The sequence below is a fragment of the Symsagittifera roscoffensis genome, chromosome 2 (genome assembly GCF_963678635.1).
Source record: "Symsagittifera roscoffensis chromosome 2, txSymRosc1.1, whole genome shotgun sequence".
Classification (NCBI taxonomy): Eukaryota; Metazoa; Xenacoelomorpha; order Acoela; family Convolutidae; genus Symsagittifera; species Symsagittifera roscoffensis.
In genome coordinates this window covers 31,279,223-31,296,005 of record NC_087063.1, presented here as the reverse complement: position 1 = coordinate 31,296,005, position 16,783 = coordinate 31,279,223, and the positions used below count along the sequence as shown (strand labels likewise).

Below are 16,783 nucleotides of genomic sequence, written 5' to 3'. Positions count from 1 at the left end.
TCCCCAGGCTCTTTTCCAGTCCCCCCCACCTTTCAAATTACCGAGTTTTATGTTTGTTTTACGTGTTATTACGGCTAAATGCGTGATGTTACGCTGTAAAGTATGAAGAACAAATCTGTTCACAGTTGCTGATTTGTTCACCACGCCAAATTTCATTGCATTATGACAAGGTTAAATAAGCTTTTCAAAGTTGAATTTGAAGGGGGGGAACTGGGGCTCTTTTCCAGTTTCCCCCTTTCAAAATACCGAGTTTAATGTTTGTTTTACATGTTATTACGGCTAAATGCGTGATGTTACGCTGTGAAGTATGAAGAACAAATCTGTTCACAGTTTTCGATTTGTTCACCACGCCAACTTTCATTACATTTTGACAAGGTTAAATAAGCTTTTAAAATGTGAATTTGAAAGGGGGGAACTGGAAAAGAGCCGAAACTGGAAAAGAGCCCCCCCCCCCCCCGAAATAAGAACCCTTTGGGGGGCTGTAATAGGAAAGGTGGGGGGGGGGGGGTCTATAATGGGAAAGACCCTTGGTTTTCATACCAACTATCTTAATATCATTCGTTTAGCGATAATAACAAGTACACCAACTATAAAAATAGAAAACTTGAAAGGTGTAGGGGAGGGGGATGAAAATTGATTTAAAAAATTTTGGGTAAAAGAGACCCCAAAATTATTTTACCTTGGCTGCTTTGATTATTGTCTCGTTAGTCGTTAGTAAGGTCTGTACCAGTAAGATTTCAACCTCACATTTTATAGAATAATTTTCTATAATTTAACTTCAGTTCAGCAATACTGTATCACGTGGCCTTATAAAGTTTATGAACATCACACGTGTCATAGTTTCAAAACACGCAATTTCATACTAAAATGCAACACTACTATAAAACGTGGGAAATTTGAAACGCAGGGAGAGTTTATTGAGCCCTTTTTCGGCAAAAACCATATGGACCGGAAAAGAGAGGCTTTATGGTGTTCAAAACCAAACATGAAACTGATCTTTTAGTGGCTGTAAAAGTCAAGTCAAATAGATGATGTCCAGTGAATCGATGCCTGATAAAGCAAATGACTGACTCAAAATTCCGGGCTCTTTTCCACTCCATCCTCCATACCTTCTACTTTTTCTGTTTTTATAGTTGTCTTTTAGTTGTTATTATGGCTAACGCATATAGTGATTCACTATGTAAAGTATGCAGAATAAATCTGTTCACAAGTGTTAGTTTGTTCACCATGCCAACCTTCATTGCATTCAAAGTTGAAAGTTTTTCAAAGTTTTTCAGTAGTTTTTCTAAGTTGAAATTGAAAGGTGGGGGAGTAGAAAAGATGAGCCAAAATCCGCTAATATCTGAATGAGTAAACAGGTTCAATGCTTCTGTAAAATTTGATCAAAACCTCAGTTTTAGCTGGAATTTCCTAAAATTTCATCTCAAATTTTTGTAAGCATCTTACAAATACTAACAGCTGGCCATGAACAGAATCAAAAGCTAAACTCGTATCGCAACCTCTGCGCTCTTCGTTCGAGAAAAATTTCTGAGTCTCAGAATTTCTCGTATTTAGTTTCCCATGTAATATTTGCTCAAAATTAAGAGGCCAGCTACCGTGTTCCTCGGTTTCTAGATGCCTTTTGTAACCAACTATGCAGATGTTAGAGCCATCTCTTCGTGTCGGCAAAAAACACATGCTTTAGCTTGATATTTTATCATTTAATTAAATAAGAATCAGCTGTTCATATACCTTTTCCTTTCAACCAGTTCAGTATACCGAAACGGTGTAACAGTAAAACTGTTTTTTTACTCAACAATAAATGATATTTTCTACTTGGGAGTAAATATGGATTATGAACTACGACAAATTATGAACCAAATAAGCTCAACATTAGTAATAATACTTTTGATTACAATTTCTTCGTATGCTTCAAACACAAATGGTAAGCTTCGACTATTTTCACTAAAAAATAGTAATTCATTTCACAATTGTACCGACTAAACTTAAGGAAAACACTTTCGCAAAAGGGGAGCGGTGTATGAAAATAATTTAACTCAGAGGCGGATACAGCTAAGGAGATTTTATAAATGATCACAAAACCACATGATTTTATTATTATTTCCAATTCCCCACCCGCACTCAGTAAAAAGAGAAAATAATAGATTATAATTGATTTTTCTTGTCTGTCTCCATAAATTTTTTTTAAAAATAGATTATAATTGCTTAAAAAGGGATTAAATACTACTATTTCTCTAAACAAAAAAAAACATTATAATCGATTATTTTTTGAATTTTTTTTTTCAAATTTTATTGAATAAATCCATTTCAATCGATTATAATTCATTATGATTCAACAAACGCCATCGCTTCATTTCGGTTTATTTTCGTTTTGTTTTGTGTGCTTTTCAATTGGTATCATTTCTAACCATTTTTTAATTCAATTTTTAAAAAAAAATTTTAAATAAAACTTCTAATTAGTGTGAACTCAAAAAATCTTAAAGCGCCTAAACATGATAATATGAGTAATATCTTATATTAACTAGGTTGAGTCAACGTCTCTCCAGGAAACCGGCCGCCATTTAGCCGATGTGAATTAGGCCGAAACACTCTCTTTTGCAAACTCCTAATGAAATAAAAACTCAAAAAGCCCAAAATATACATAATTAAAGCCGAAACGAAAAACCAATTAAAACAAAAACCAGGAGTAGACTATTGAAGAGCTACTTTGTTCAACTCCGAGCAAAAATTTTTTTGCTGAAATTCAAACGAGAAAAAAAAATTCGCGAAAAACTAGCACTATGTTTTAGAAATATGGAAAAAAGTTAAACCGAAATATTGTTATGTTATTGTTCCGACCCTTGAAAATGGGGAAGAAAATTGTATTGGAGTGTTTTAGTTTTCTTAATAACAATCGAAAAGAGTTGGATGATATATCATACTAAAACCCTTTCAGTCATGATTTGAGCAACATCACAAAACTTACAAAAAGTATTCCAAAGTGTCGAGAAAAACTGGTTTGAAATCTTTGATTTTTCGTCTAATTTCGAGCAAGTAAAGCAGGCGAGCAGGCTTATTTATGCTTAGTTTAAGCCGTACTTTTTTGTTTTTCCGTGTAAACTTATTTTTTGGAGTTTTTTGGCACCATTTTGGTCATCAGAAAGTTCAAAAACTCAAAAAAAATTTTTAAAGTTTTCGGAAAATTTTTAATGATTTTTTTTTCGTTTTTTTTTCAGTTTTTGTTCTTTTCTTTTTTTTATTATATCACGCATAAAAAATTAACACTAAATTGAAAAAAGTAATTTTTAAGATTAAGGCGGGAACATTCTGTGCTAATTGTACAGTAACCACCTATGGTTGCTAAGTTTTGAAAGTGTGAGATTTTTTACCAACTTTTAACTCGTCTGACTGTGCTTCAAATAATGATGATCCAAAATTAAGTTCAGGATATAACCAAAAAAAGTAAGCTTCTCCGCAACCGAAGAACAAAATAAATTAAAAATTGACTTTTCTCTTTGGAAATATAATTTTGATTGTTAAAAAATAACATTCAATTTTGACTTGAACACTCATTCGCGCTGATAGGATGCTGCAGAATCAATTATCATTAGCAATAGTAGTTCAGCGCAAAACCTGTCAACAACACCAACAAAAAAAATGTATAAAGTTTTTGTTTTTCAAAGTCAATCTGATCTATATGACGCTTTGAAATCATGGAAGCTCATTTGACACAGGCAAAGTAATCATTTGTGAAAAAAAAAACAGATTCAAAATTCAGATAATTTAAGATATAAAATCGAACTGATTGCTTTCTTGTGACAAACAGAAAAATGAAGAAAAATCGCAACATGGGAAAAACTTCGTTTAACTCATTAACCTGCTCAGTTTTTGAGAGAAACCAAAATTCGTCCAATAACGTTCGTTACCTCGTACGTCATGTTAAGAAAAGCTGCAAACAGACAAAAAGACGTAAAATAATGAGAAAAATTTAAAAGAAGGATACCCGTTTTCTGTGCAGGTAGCACAGAATGTTCCGACCATGGTCTTTAGAAAACTACGGTTTAGAAAGTTTTTTGTCAAAATAAGAGTAGTTTTTTCTGCTGGGTGTGATAAAAGGATCTGACGTAAAAAAGTAATTTAGACAATTTAGTCAATCATAGTAAAATAGGCAAATTGGACAAAAATTTCTGTAGAAAAATGACTAGAAAACATTGAAAAACTACAAAAAAAGATTCTGCAAAAGTTTTGCAATTTTCTTTTTCAAAATTTTTTGCAGAATTTTTTTTATTTTTTTTTTAAATTTTGGTTCCCAAAATGAAACTAAAAACTCCAAAAACTATTTTACTTGCCCAATCTTAAGTGTTAAAGTCTTAAATTAGGCATAACTCAGCTGCGGTACGCCTGCTCGCTTGCTTTATTCGCTCGAATGAAAACGAAAAATCAAAAACTTCAAACCGATTTTCTCGACACAGAAATTTTTTGGGAATTTTTTAATGTGGTTCCAATCACGACTGGAAGGGCTTTAATATGATATATCACTCAACCCAGTCCGATGATCATTTGTGGTACCTGATTTTGCGTGGAAAACGAAAAAAAATGTTGGAAATTTTTTAATGTGGTTCAAATCACGAGTGAAAATGCTTTAATACGATATATAACTCAACCCGGTACGATGATGATTTGTGATTTTGCCTGATTGTGCGTTGAAAACAAAAAGAAAAAAAAACTAATACACACCTGAATGCAAACGTTCTCCCCATTTTGAAATGGTCGAAATAATAAACATGTAAGCGAGTTCTCATAACAACTTACCAAAAAATGAAACAAAATGAGTCAAGCAAGCTTTAGAATGAAAACTATAGTTCATCGTACCTGCTGTTCCTCCCTTTTCTGAGATCAAAAATATCACAGAATGTTCCGGCCACAAAATGAATGTTCCACTGACCCATTCCACGGAATGCTCCGGCCGCAGTATTATTTCGCAAAATATAATCAAAAATCGAAAAATAAGTTCTTTAAACAATTTTTCATTCGTTTTTTTTACTGAAACTTTTAGTGAAACTTGATCAACTCGTTATCATGAACAGTTTTAAAGAATTATTTGAATTAACCACTCTAATCTTGTGGTAAAGTCTATTGCTAAAAAGCAGCGAGATGGAACAATCAGGCAATCAGATATAACTTCACGCTCAGGTGTGTCGAAAAAATCGTCGGTTTCATCCATAACAATTATTTTTTGGACGCCAACATTTAATATCTACTCGACAAACTTATCATAGTAAAGTTTAAGACTAGTGGTCATTCTGTTACACTGTAATAAATTTTGCATCGTGGCTGCTTATGATACAATGACTTATGTTTTAAGATTTTGTTATTCCGACCATTTGAAAAATGCGGAGAAACTTTGTATTCGGGTAAGTTTTAGTTTTTTCTTTTTGTTTTCCACAAAAAATCAGGTACCACAAATAATCATCGGACTGAGTCAAATGATATACCAAATTAAATCCTTTAAATTGTGGCTCGAGCGACTCTAGAAGTGACTGGAAAAACCGGTTTAAATGTTTTGATTTTCGTCTGTTTGCGCGCTAATAAGTGAAGCATGCAGGCTTACAATAACTTATTTGTGCCTAATTTAAGCCGTAAAAACTTAGTTTCACTCAAGTAAAGTTAGTTTTCGGATTTTTTTAACGACAATTCGGAGATCAAGTTGACATATCCCCCACCCACCCCTCGAAATCGACCAAATTAACATCCTCCAACATCAGTTTAAATTAATTTTGCTAAGCGCTGCGTGTATCTCAGAACCAAGCTAACATCCTCACCTCTAAATTGTTCTGGTGGGGGCGGGGAGAGAATGGTAATTTGGTCCCACTTTGGGAAACGAAAACTCAAAAGTTCAAAAAAGTAGGCAAAAAGTTTTTTTTGTTCAGATCTTTTATCACACCACGAATAAAAAAGACACTAACTTAAAAAAATATATATTTTTTCAAGATTATGGTCAGAACATTCTGTACAAATTGCAGAGTAACAGGCTATCCTTGTTTCATGATTTAAGTTTAGATTGCGCCAAACTTAAATCATGAAAATAGGATAGCGTGTTACTGTGCAACTTGTACAGAATGTTCTGGCCATAATCTTTAAAAAAAATCCAATTTATTTTCAAATTAGTGTCTTTTTTTCTTCGTGTTGTGATAAAAAATCTGAACAAAAAATAGAACTTGAGCTAAGAAAAGCAAAAAAACTAGATCTAATCTAGAAACCAAAAACTAATTAACACAATAGAACGTAAAAATTAACATCGGCGAATTTAAAAGGCGGTACAAAAAATGAGCAGAAACCGTTAAAGCTGAAAAAAAAACTTTTTAAAAGTTCGAAGTTATGAAAAATTGTTAAACTCACCCCCTCAAAACACACACACACATGCACACAAAAAACATTTTCGCTTCCAAACGATTCATAATGGGGCCACTAAACAAATGTGAAAAAACCGAAACCTATAAAACCAAAAAAAAAAGAAAAACAAACAAAATGAATATTTAACAAACAGAGTTGGTAAAACTACAACCAATATTTTAAAAACAATTTCGAACATTACATATTTTTGAAACGCTAACATGCTCATATTATCACTGTTGCAGGGCTAACTATAACTCAAAATACGAAAAAACTACAGTTGCTTTTTTGAACCTGCTGTATCTTGTACAAACTGTTCAAATTCATAAAGTTTTATACAGTTCAGTTTTTTGAGCTGAAATGAATAAGATCACGAATTAGTTACTTTTCAACATTTTTTGAAAGAAAAAAACTTCATGGTTTTAAAGTAAGTCGTTAGTCAGAGTAAATTTGACTCATTGCGAGAACACACAAAAAAGCAGCTCCATAAAGTGAAAAAATCAAAATTAGAAATAAACCTTGAATTATGAAAAACTCTATTAGCTCTGAGATTCGATCCTGCGGCCTAGTGATAAATAAGCTCACTCACTAACCACTCTGCAACGGACGCTTATTACTCCACGAACAGTAGCCGCCACAAAAAAGCAGAGAGCAGATGCTTTGCAATTTCCAATGCTACAGTGAAATTTCCTTAACAAGTGAACAATTTTGAAGAACACTTTTAATAGCGAGTTAGGCTAGAAAAAAAGAAGGTTCGTAATAACTTATTAAGCTGATCGCAAGTGTAAAAAAAAGAGAAGTCTTCACCTAGGTATTATAATGAACTCGCATTTTTCAATATTACTCAGCCATCTAGAACCATTAAACCCTGCATTTTTCTAGCATTTGAACTCTAGCATTTTTCAATATTACTCAGCCATCTAGAACCATTAAACCCTTTATTTCAGTCAGGTCGATTAATCTCAGTGTCAATTTTTCACTGTCAAGATAAACCAAAGTCAAAAATGAAAGAAAGAATATGTAAAAATGAGCCTTGAAAAATATAACTTTTGTTATGTTCTGGATCTTCGAACTAGGCATTAGACGTATTACGTTCTCGAATCTGCGTCAAGATTGGTTGAAATGTTACTAACACCGGTTGCCCATAAAGCAGCTAGAGTTGTTTTTAGATATCCAAAAAAAAGTAACTAATAAAAATAACCAACTAACCAATAAAAATAAAAACTATTTCAATGTACCGGAATCGACCTCCGACCTGTAGATTACGAGTATCAGGAATTTCATCAAAACACCCAAAGAATGTAAACGGTAATTTACTATACAACTGAAACTGACACTTTCAATATACTTTCAGAAACATCGAACCTGATTTGTTCAATCGAGAAGCCATTCACATGCGATGATGGAAACACGACTTTGCGTTTCTGTTTCCAAATATGCGACAGCGTGATCAACTGTGAGGACGCCTCCGACGAAATGGAACCAGATTGCCATTATTTCCACTGTCAGGATGATAATAACTCTGTAATTCCAATCTACGGCATCTGTGACAACCACGTCGAATGCCCGAATGCTAGAGATGAGGGAGATATTTGCATGTTTTATCCTCGTTTTGTGTGCGACAATCATGTCGACGCAGAGTACGACTACCGCTATGACAACGATTACGCCCATAAAACAAACACGACTGCACCTGGCCATACAATTCCAAGGTAGAAGGTTGAAACTTGAGAACATCGAATTGAGGGACTCGACCCCCTGCGGACCCCTTTGTACTATTTTCAGATGTCCATTTTTGGCTGACTGACCGTAGAATTTTTCTAAAGGCGCCTTGGGCGCCAATCTATACTAACTTCAAGGGGGGAGCGCGCGCCGAAAGAACGCAATTTGACTGCGGCGCAGAAAGTTTGGTCAAATTAGGGTATTTTTTTTAAATCCCCCCCCCCCCTCTTCGAGAAAGTCCCAAATTCCTAGATCCGCTCCTGCCTGTGAAGTTAGAGTTAGAGCGTAATTTGTCCATCAAAACTTTAACGCAAGTGATAGCCCTTAAGTTAAAGCCATTTTCTGGACTTAATTAGTGAAAATGGAAAACATTGCTTTCTGATTAGATTGATAACTCAAAAGTTTACGAATTTACAAACAATTGAACAATCTTCCCCAATTGAACAGCGATCCTAAGGGATCATCGGGAGGAGACATGATACTTGATTAAAAATAAAGTACAGCAGTACTATAACGCTATAATGTCTACTTATATAGGTATTATACGTGCTTTGGGGTGGACAGTTGTGGAGACGGGAGTTCGGAGCAGTGCTTCCAGTGTGACACTGGCAAGGAGAGGTACCACCGGGACTTCATGTGCGACGGAGTCAAAGATTGCCCAGATGGAACTGATGAGCGGGAGTGTCCGGGTCTGTTAAAATTACTGCTTGTGAAATTAGTCTCTGCGTTGATTAATAACAGCTGTGAAAGACAGTGAACGCCAGAATACTGAATTCTGTTTAGAAATTAAAGCAAAAAAAAATGATCAATTTAGATTTTCGATAGAGTAAACGTTTTTTACAAATGAAATAATTAATAAACTTTCAAAAATAGGTGCGTTTCATTTAGAAAAGGAAATGGTTTAATTGGCACCAGGATAATCAATGCTTGGTTCCGTAATATGTGGAAAAAGTCTGCCTTACCATTGAAAAACTGAAAATACAAGTAGCAAGTTTCATTATTTTCTAGATACAATCTGCACCGCTGGTCTCGCTAATTCGACCGTGTGGTGTGACACTGAGCATACACAACGCATTCACTGCATTCAACTGTGCGACGGGAAAACCGACTGTGACAACGGGTACGATGAGTCCCGTTGCGAGTACTTCGTGTGCGACGACAAAACAGTCATTCCTCTGTTCCAGCAGTGCGACGGGACTGTCAATTGCAATGACTCATCAGATGAAAATAGAGGCTGTGAGAGCATTGGCCCAAAAATACAATGCAAAGATGGCACCCAATGGACCAGATACTCGGCATGTGATGGACACTTTGACTGTTTCGGTCAGTTACTTCATGCATATTTAAAAAGCTCACCCTCGACTGCAAAATGAGACTCATCAATTAGGCTCAATGTTTATGCTTCTATTTTTCATCATTACTTTTAAATGGGAAGGGACCGATTAATAGAGACCAAAGGCAAGATTTAGTTCTAATATTATTCAAATTTTATACTAATTCAGAGACCGATTTAGGGGGGGGGGGGCAACTATAACCAACTGGCAACTAACCTAGGAGCACTGCAATTTTTTTAAAATGAATATTTCTGTCTTAGTCTACTTCTAATTATTTAAAATTATCTTCGGTGGTTTGAGGTGGGAGAGACGAAAGAATGTGCCACCAGTGCAACAGTAGCTTCAGACGATACCACCAGGATCATATGTGTGACACCATACTAGACTGCGAGGATGGAACAGATGAGACAGACTGTGATCCAGGTATTTAGCTAATGAGCCGAAAATTCAGCTAAATAAACTTGGTATTTACAGCAAAATCCAATTTCTTCTACCAACTTTCAGAAAATAATTTTGAAAGTGTATTAAGTTTTAACGGGAAACCCAAAAAAAGTCATTAACCGATGAAGAAGAAAACTTTCGTGAGAATTAACTAATTAATGTTTCAAGGTATGATAACTGAAGGTACGTCAGAGCTAGATGCGACAATGGAAGATACTTCAGAGATAGATTCGACAACTGAAGGTATCTCAATGCTAGATGCGACAGCGGAGGAAATTTCAGAGCTAGATGCGACAACTGAAGGAACCTCAGATTCAGATGCGACAACGGAAGATGCCTCAGAGCTAGATGCGAAAACGGAAGATACCTCAGAGCTAGAAGCGACAACTGAAGGTACCTCTGAGCTAGATACAATTGAAGATACCTCAGAGCTAGATGCGACAACGGAAGATACCTCAGAGCTTGATGCGACAACTGAAAGCACCTCAGAGCTAGATGCGACAATGGAAGATACCTCAGAGCTAGAAGCGACAACTGAAGGTACCTCTGAGCTAGATACAATTGAAGATACCTCAGAGCTAGATGCGACAACGGAAGATACCTCAGAGCTTGATGCGACAACTGAAAGCACCTCAGAGCTAGATGCGACAATGGAAGATACCTCAGAGCTAGAAGCGACAACTGAAGGTACCTCCGAGCTAGATACAATTGAAGATACCTCAGAGCTAGATGCGACAACGGAAGATACCTCAGAGCTTGATGCGACAACTGAAAGCACCTCAGAGCTAGATGCGACAATGGAAGATACCTCAGAGCTAGAAGCGACAACTGAAGGTATCTCTGAGCTAGATACAATTGAAGATACCTCAGAGCTAGATGCGACAACGGAAGAAACCTCAGAGCTTGATGCGACAACTGAAAGCACCTCAGAGTTAGATGCGACAATGGAAGACACTTCAGAGCTAGATTCGACAACTGAAGGTATCTCAATGCTAGATGGGACAGCGGAAGAAATTTCAGAGCTAGATGCGACAACTGAAGGAACCTCACATTTAGATGCGACAACGGAAGATGCCTCAGAGCTAGATGCGAAAACGGAAGATACCTCAGAGCTAGAAGCGACAACTGAAGGTACCTCTGAGCTAGATACAATTGAAGATACCTCAGAGCTAGATGCGACAACAGAAGATACCTCAGAGCTTGATGCGACAACTGAAAGCACCTCAGAGCTAGATGCGACAATGGAAGATACTTCAGAGCTAGATTCGACAACTGAAGGTATCTCAATGCTTGATGTGACAGCGGAGGAAATTTCAGAGCTAGATGCGACAACTGAAGGAACCTCAGAGTTAGATCCGACAACGGAAGATGCCTCAGTGCTAGATGCGACAACGGAAGACCCCTCAGAGCTAGAAGCGACAACTGAAGGTACCTCTGAGCTAGATACAACTGAAGATACCTCAGAGCTAGATGCGACAACGGAAGATACCTCAGAGCTGGATGCGAGAACTGAAAGTACCTCAGAGCTAGATGCGATAACTGAAGGTATCTCAATGCTAGATGCGACAGCGGAGAAAACTTCAGAGCTAGATACGACAACTGAAGGAATCTCAGAGTTATATGCGACAACGGAAGATACTTCAGAGCTAGAAGCGACAACTGAAGGTACCTCTGAGCTACATACAACTGAAGATACCTCAGAGCTAGATGCGACAACGGAAGATACCTCAGAGCTGGATGCGACAACTGAAAGTGCCTCAGAGCTAGATGCGACAACGGAAGATACCTCAGAGCTCGATGCGACAACTGAAAAAACCTCAGAGCTAGATGCGCCAACGGAAGACACCTCAGTGCTAGATGCGACAACGGAAGATACCTCCGAGCCAGATACGACAACTGCAGTTACCTCAGAGTTAGATACAACTGAGGGTACCTCAGAGCGAGATGCGCCAACGGAAGACACCTCAGTGCTAGATGCGACAACGGATGATACCTCAGAGCTAGATGCGATAACTGAAGTTACCTCAGAGCTAGATGCGCCAACGGAAGATACCTCAGAGCTAGATGCGACAACTGAAGGTAACTCAGAGCTAGATGCGACAACGGAAGATACCTCAGAGCTAGATGCGCCAACGGAAGATACCTCAATGCTAAGTGCGACAACTGAAGGTACTTCAGAGCTAGATGCGACAACTGAAGGTACCTCAGAGCTAGATGCGACAACTGAAGGTACCTCGGAACTAAATGCGACAACGGAAGATACCTCAAAGCTAGATTCGACAACTGAAGGTACCTCAGAGGTAGATGCGACAACGGAGGCTACTTCAGAACTAAATGCGACAACGGAAAAAACTTCGGAGCTTGATGCGTCAACGGAAGATAGTTCAGAGCTAAATGCGGCAACTGAAGGTAACTCAAAGCTAGATGCGACAACTGAAGGTACTACAGAGCTAGATGCGACAACGGAAGATACTTCAAAACTAGATGGGTCAACGGAAGATAGTTCAGAGCAAGATTCGCCAACGGAAGATGCCTCAGGCCAAGATGCGCCGACTGAAGACGTCGCAATCAAAAATATAACACACGCTGAGCTCATAGGTGAATCATCGACTACTGAAAGTATGTTAAATTGAGGTTCATTAGACAGCGTAATTTTGTTCCATTGACTGTCTGAGGTTGCTACAACTTCGAGATGTCGGGAACTATTTCAAAATTTCTACACCTTTTGGTAAAATGGTATTTAATTAATAGAACGAAAACACTATGATACAACATTTAAGTAACTTTAATTAGTTAGAGAAGCTTAGAGATTAAGACTAGTTGGATTTTTCATTATTTATTTGTTTTTTTTCTAAATGTCATTTTATACAGTGAACGTTATGTTAATTTTTTTTATTTTCAGGAAAAAGTCATAGAAATTGTTCACGTTCAGTTTTGATTTTCCGTGGTTTGACTTTTGACTTTTCGCAATCTCGTTTGATAAAAAGAAGGCAATTACGCCATCGAATTACAGAGGTTGCAACTGGCGGCAAGGAACGCAAATGACATCTAGCCTCGAAACTAGATTTATATTTTTCATTTGCCCGCGGAAAAAATATTCAGATGATTCGGTTTTCTTAAGTTGAGTTAACTAATGAAAAAATGTTCTTCAAAAAAGGCTTTAATGTGGTTTGTTTTTCTCCGATACTCGATAAAATTTTGGAATTAAGTCAGTTTAAATCGGGTTTGAAATATTGTTCATTGACACTTTTCCAACTGTCTGTCGGCTATTTCCTATTTCTAAGTGACTGCGATGGGAACCTCTGTGCTACTTGACTAGCAGCCGGTTGTTTTTTTCTCTAGTTTTTGCAGCTTCGCCAAGCACTGCAACTATCCAAGAACCGTCTTCCTATACAATCGGCACAAATTTATCGAGCAACAGCAGCGAAACAGTTCAAGATGATATTATTTTGTCAGCGACAGAATTGAACACAGGTGTCGACAGTGAACCAACAACAGATCCCAAATTAGAAGAATCAACGCAATCATCAGAAACCCAGTCTCCAATGCAAGAAGCGACAAATAGTGAAACTATGGTACTTGAAACAACCACTATTTCTATGGAAAATATCACCAGTACTTCAACAATAGTTGAGTATGGGAATATTGTGTACAAAATGATCTTCGAATTCGGTTCGGAAAACGAAAGCTGTGCTGACTTAGTTCCAAAAACAGCAACTGAACACGTTGAGCTAGCTGAATCTCTAAAAACGTACCTTGGAAATTCGGTCCCATCATCTTCGAAAATCGAAATAGTGTCAGCGACCTGCGGTTCGCTAGACATCCAATTCAGGATCAAAGAAGCCTATAAAAATTACACGGACGAATTCAGCTTGCACTCTACCGAAGAAGAAATCAAACTGAATTGGAGAGGAGCTGAACTGACGCTTAGAGAGGTCAGTTCCAGTGTCGATTCAGGACCTGGGGTCGTTTCAAGTGACGATGAGGACGATGACGCAACTCTGGCGATCGTTCTGGGAATCATATTCGGTATTCTATTTCTGTTGGCAATTGCGGTAGTGCTTGCGTGAGTAAATTTTGAATGTTTCTATATCAGTCAGAACTTGTTTGTTCGTCGCCCATGGCATGGCGGAAAAACAATTGATTAGTATTTTCGAACTTAAAGATAAAGATCAAATGAGGATTAAGTACGTGGGTCACGTTGAAATTGATTTGTTATTTTAGACCGAATTTTTCGTTAAACACAAAGATTTAATTTTTTATGTAAATCAAAAGATCGAACCGAAATTTAAATATTAAAACTGCTATTAAGTCGACCAAAAAGTTTGTTCTAGCAAAGTATTTTTGTATATTTTCCTGCTAAATTTACGCAATTCCATAGTATGACTTCGCATTTTTCTAAAGTCACTGTCGAATAATTTTCCATGAGGTACAGTGCTTATATCCGGACAAAACTAACAAAATTTGAAACTTCAAATGCGTTTTTCTCAAATTTGGTTAGGATTAGACAAAAATAAAAGAGAACAAAAGTTGCTTAGAATGTCGCCAGAATTCACATGAGCCTTTTTCTTTCGTTTTTTTTAAATCAAGAATTACGCTGAAACAAGTTCAATGATGATAAAATTATGTCAAACGAAGCCTCTTGCACAGCTCAACAAATTTATAGAAAGCAAAACTTTCAAAAATTTGCGTAAAACGTTTGAAATTTGTTTTTAGCTAAAGAATTTGATTCTTATATTGTAAAAATGACCTCTTTTGGCTATCAACCAATATGTCCTTTTATATAGATTTTTGGAAATTACATCTTTCTAGAACTTTGTTGGGCCGTGAAGGGGCTTTTTGATATATTTTTTCATCAATTAAATTGGTAATTTCAGCGTAATTCTTCATTAATTAATAAAGCCAAAATGGCCTCTTTTTGGGGTAAATTTTTGATTGAGAATATGGGGGAAAAACTGCACCATATTAATTCTGCTGGAATTTTAAGCAAAATTTTGTTCTCTACACTTTTTGTCTGATCTCCATCCAGTTTGAGAAAAACTCATTTGAAATTTCAAATGTAGTTTGTTGTCTGGTTAATTTTTATCAGCTTTGTATACAGTGCTGATATAAATATTCTGGACTAAACGAACAAAAATTGATACTTCAAACACGTTTTTCTCGAATTGGGTGGAAATTGGGCAGAAAGTGAAAAAAAAGTTGGAATTGGGTGGAAATTAGGTTTTCTCGAACTGCGTGGAAATTGGGACAAAAAGTGAAGAAAACAAAATAGAACAAAATTGCACAATCTAAAAGTTTCTCCAAAATAGATGGTTCAATTTGTTTTTCGAAATTCGCAACCAAAATTTCAAGCCAAAAATAAATCATTTTGGCTTTTTAGTCAATCAAAAATTACGCTGAAACTACCGGATTAATTAGTGAGAAAATTATATAAAAAGAAGCGTAATACAGTTCAACAAAGTTATAGAGGGGTAAAATTACCAAAAAATGTGCAAAATATTTGAAATTTGTTTTTATGCTAAGATTTTTACTTTTTTAAGTAAAATTGACTTTTTGTTGGCAATCAACCAAAAATGTATTCTTATCAGGGAAAATTTTGTCGACCTTTTTTTTAGGTCGACAGAAGTGATTTTCCGAGCTCTCTCAAAGCATTAAAAAGACCCTGTTATGGTGAAAACTTCTGCGCCGCAGGCAAAATGTTGAGAAAAATACAGGCCAAAAAAGGCGTTTTAAGGAACTTTTAGGAAAATTTCGACCAAAAAATTGCCTTTCTTTCGGCTCAAAATTAGTATATATTGGTGCTAAAGGCGCTTTAGAAAGTTTTTAGGGTCCGTCACCGAATATGGATATCTCAAAATAGTTTAAAGGGGGAATCTTTGGGTCGGCAGGGGGTCGCCCCACCCCCCTAAATCCGCCCCGTGATTCTTTTATATAGATATTTGGAACCTTGGCCAATTTTTGATGAGCTGTGTAAAACGCTTCTTTTGATATAACTTCTTTTGTGAATTAACACAGTAGTTATAGCGTATTTCTTGATTAACTAACAAAAGCCATAACGACCAATGTTTGAATTAAAATTTTGGTAGCGAATTTCAAAAACAAATTGCACCACATTTATTCTGTTTTCTCCGTTCTTTCGTTCTCTTCCATTTTGTCTAATCTCCACCCAATTGGAGAATAGCTCGTTTGAAATTTCAATTTCAGTTTGTTTTGTCCGGATAATTTTATTCACTACTGTACACTCAACATGCGAGCTATTAAGCCCAATACTGAACTTGAGAATGGTAAAATTTAATTTTTCAAGATTTCTTGAGCGAAGATTCTGCATGCTGGATGATGAATCCCCGGAATCAACTCAAGTAAGTTCCAGTTCCGAGTCCAAATATGCGACAGAAGATCTCCAACTCTTTCCTATTGAACCACATCCATCTCTCGAAGACGACGAAAAAGTACCTAAAATAGAGGTTACCCCCGCGACTGTACATGAGAGTAATGACAATGAGCGAAGTGAGGTTCTTACTGCAGTCATAGTCGAGGGAAAACAAGACTTACCTCCACCTCCATACGACTAAGCTGTCAAAGCATATAAAAAGCAGGAACGACAGTGAATAGAAAAAATTACATTAGGATCATTTATATTCACCTGATCATATTCACAATACTATCAACAAAACAAACTGATAATACGTATCAATACTGACTAAGTAATGATAGTTTCGATTATTAATGACTGTGGGCTTCATTTTGCTCCACTATTACTTTATGATACTTGAATTTACATGTTTTCAGAGTGAATTTTGAGGTATTTGACCACGGCAATTTAAAAAAATAACACAGAGGCGAAGCTGCTCTTCGCAAACGCTCGCGAGTAAACGATCAAAAAGCAGCTCTATCAAGTGAAAACAGAAAAAATA

At 36.5% G+C, this 16,783-nt stretch overlaps 1 protein-coding gene across 1 annotated transcript; it reads left to right on the top strand.

Annotated features, from left to right (window-relative positions):
* Window positions 1-1,763: 1,763 nt before the first annotated feature.
* LOC134839777 (papilin-like) lies at window positions 1,764-16,577 on the top strand. Its single transcript, XM_063855399.1, has 8 exons — window positions 1,764-1,924; window positions 7,727-8,084; window positions 8,632-8,783; window positions 9,103-9,417; window positions 9,729-9,851; window positions 10,038-12,488; window positions 13,212-13,935; window positions 16,174-16,577. The coding sequence occupies exons 1-8, from the start codon at window positions 1,828-1,830 to the stop codon at window positions 16,439-16,441; spliced, it is 4,488 nt and encodes a 1,495-aa protein (XP_063711469.1). The 5' UTR covers window positions 1,764-1,827; the 3' UTR covers window positions 16,442-16,577.
* The last annotated feature ends 206 nt before the right edge of the window (window positions 16,578-16,783 follow it).

Excerpts from the sequence above, each read along its gene's own strand:
- LOC134839777 (XM_063855399.1), top strand. The coding sequence starts at position 1,828 with ATGGATTATGAACTACGACAAATTATGAACCAAATAAGCTCAACATTA. Across the intron at positions 8,784-9,102 it reads TGATGAGCGGGAGTGTCCGG|ATACAATCTGCACCGCTGGT; the intron begins GTCTGTTAAAAT and ends ATTATTTTCTAG. Across the intron at positions 13,936-16,173 it reads GCAATTGCGGTAGTGCTTGC|ATTTCTTGAGCGAAGATTCT; the intron begins GTGAGTAAATTT and ends TAATTTTTCAAG.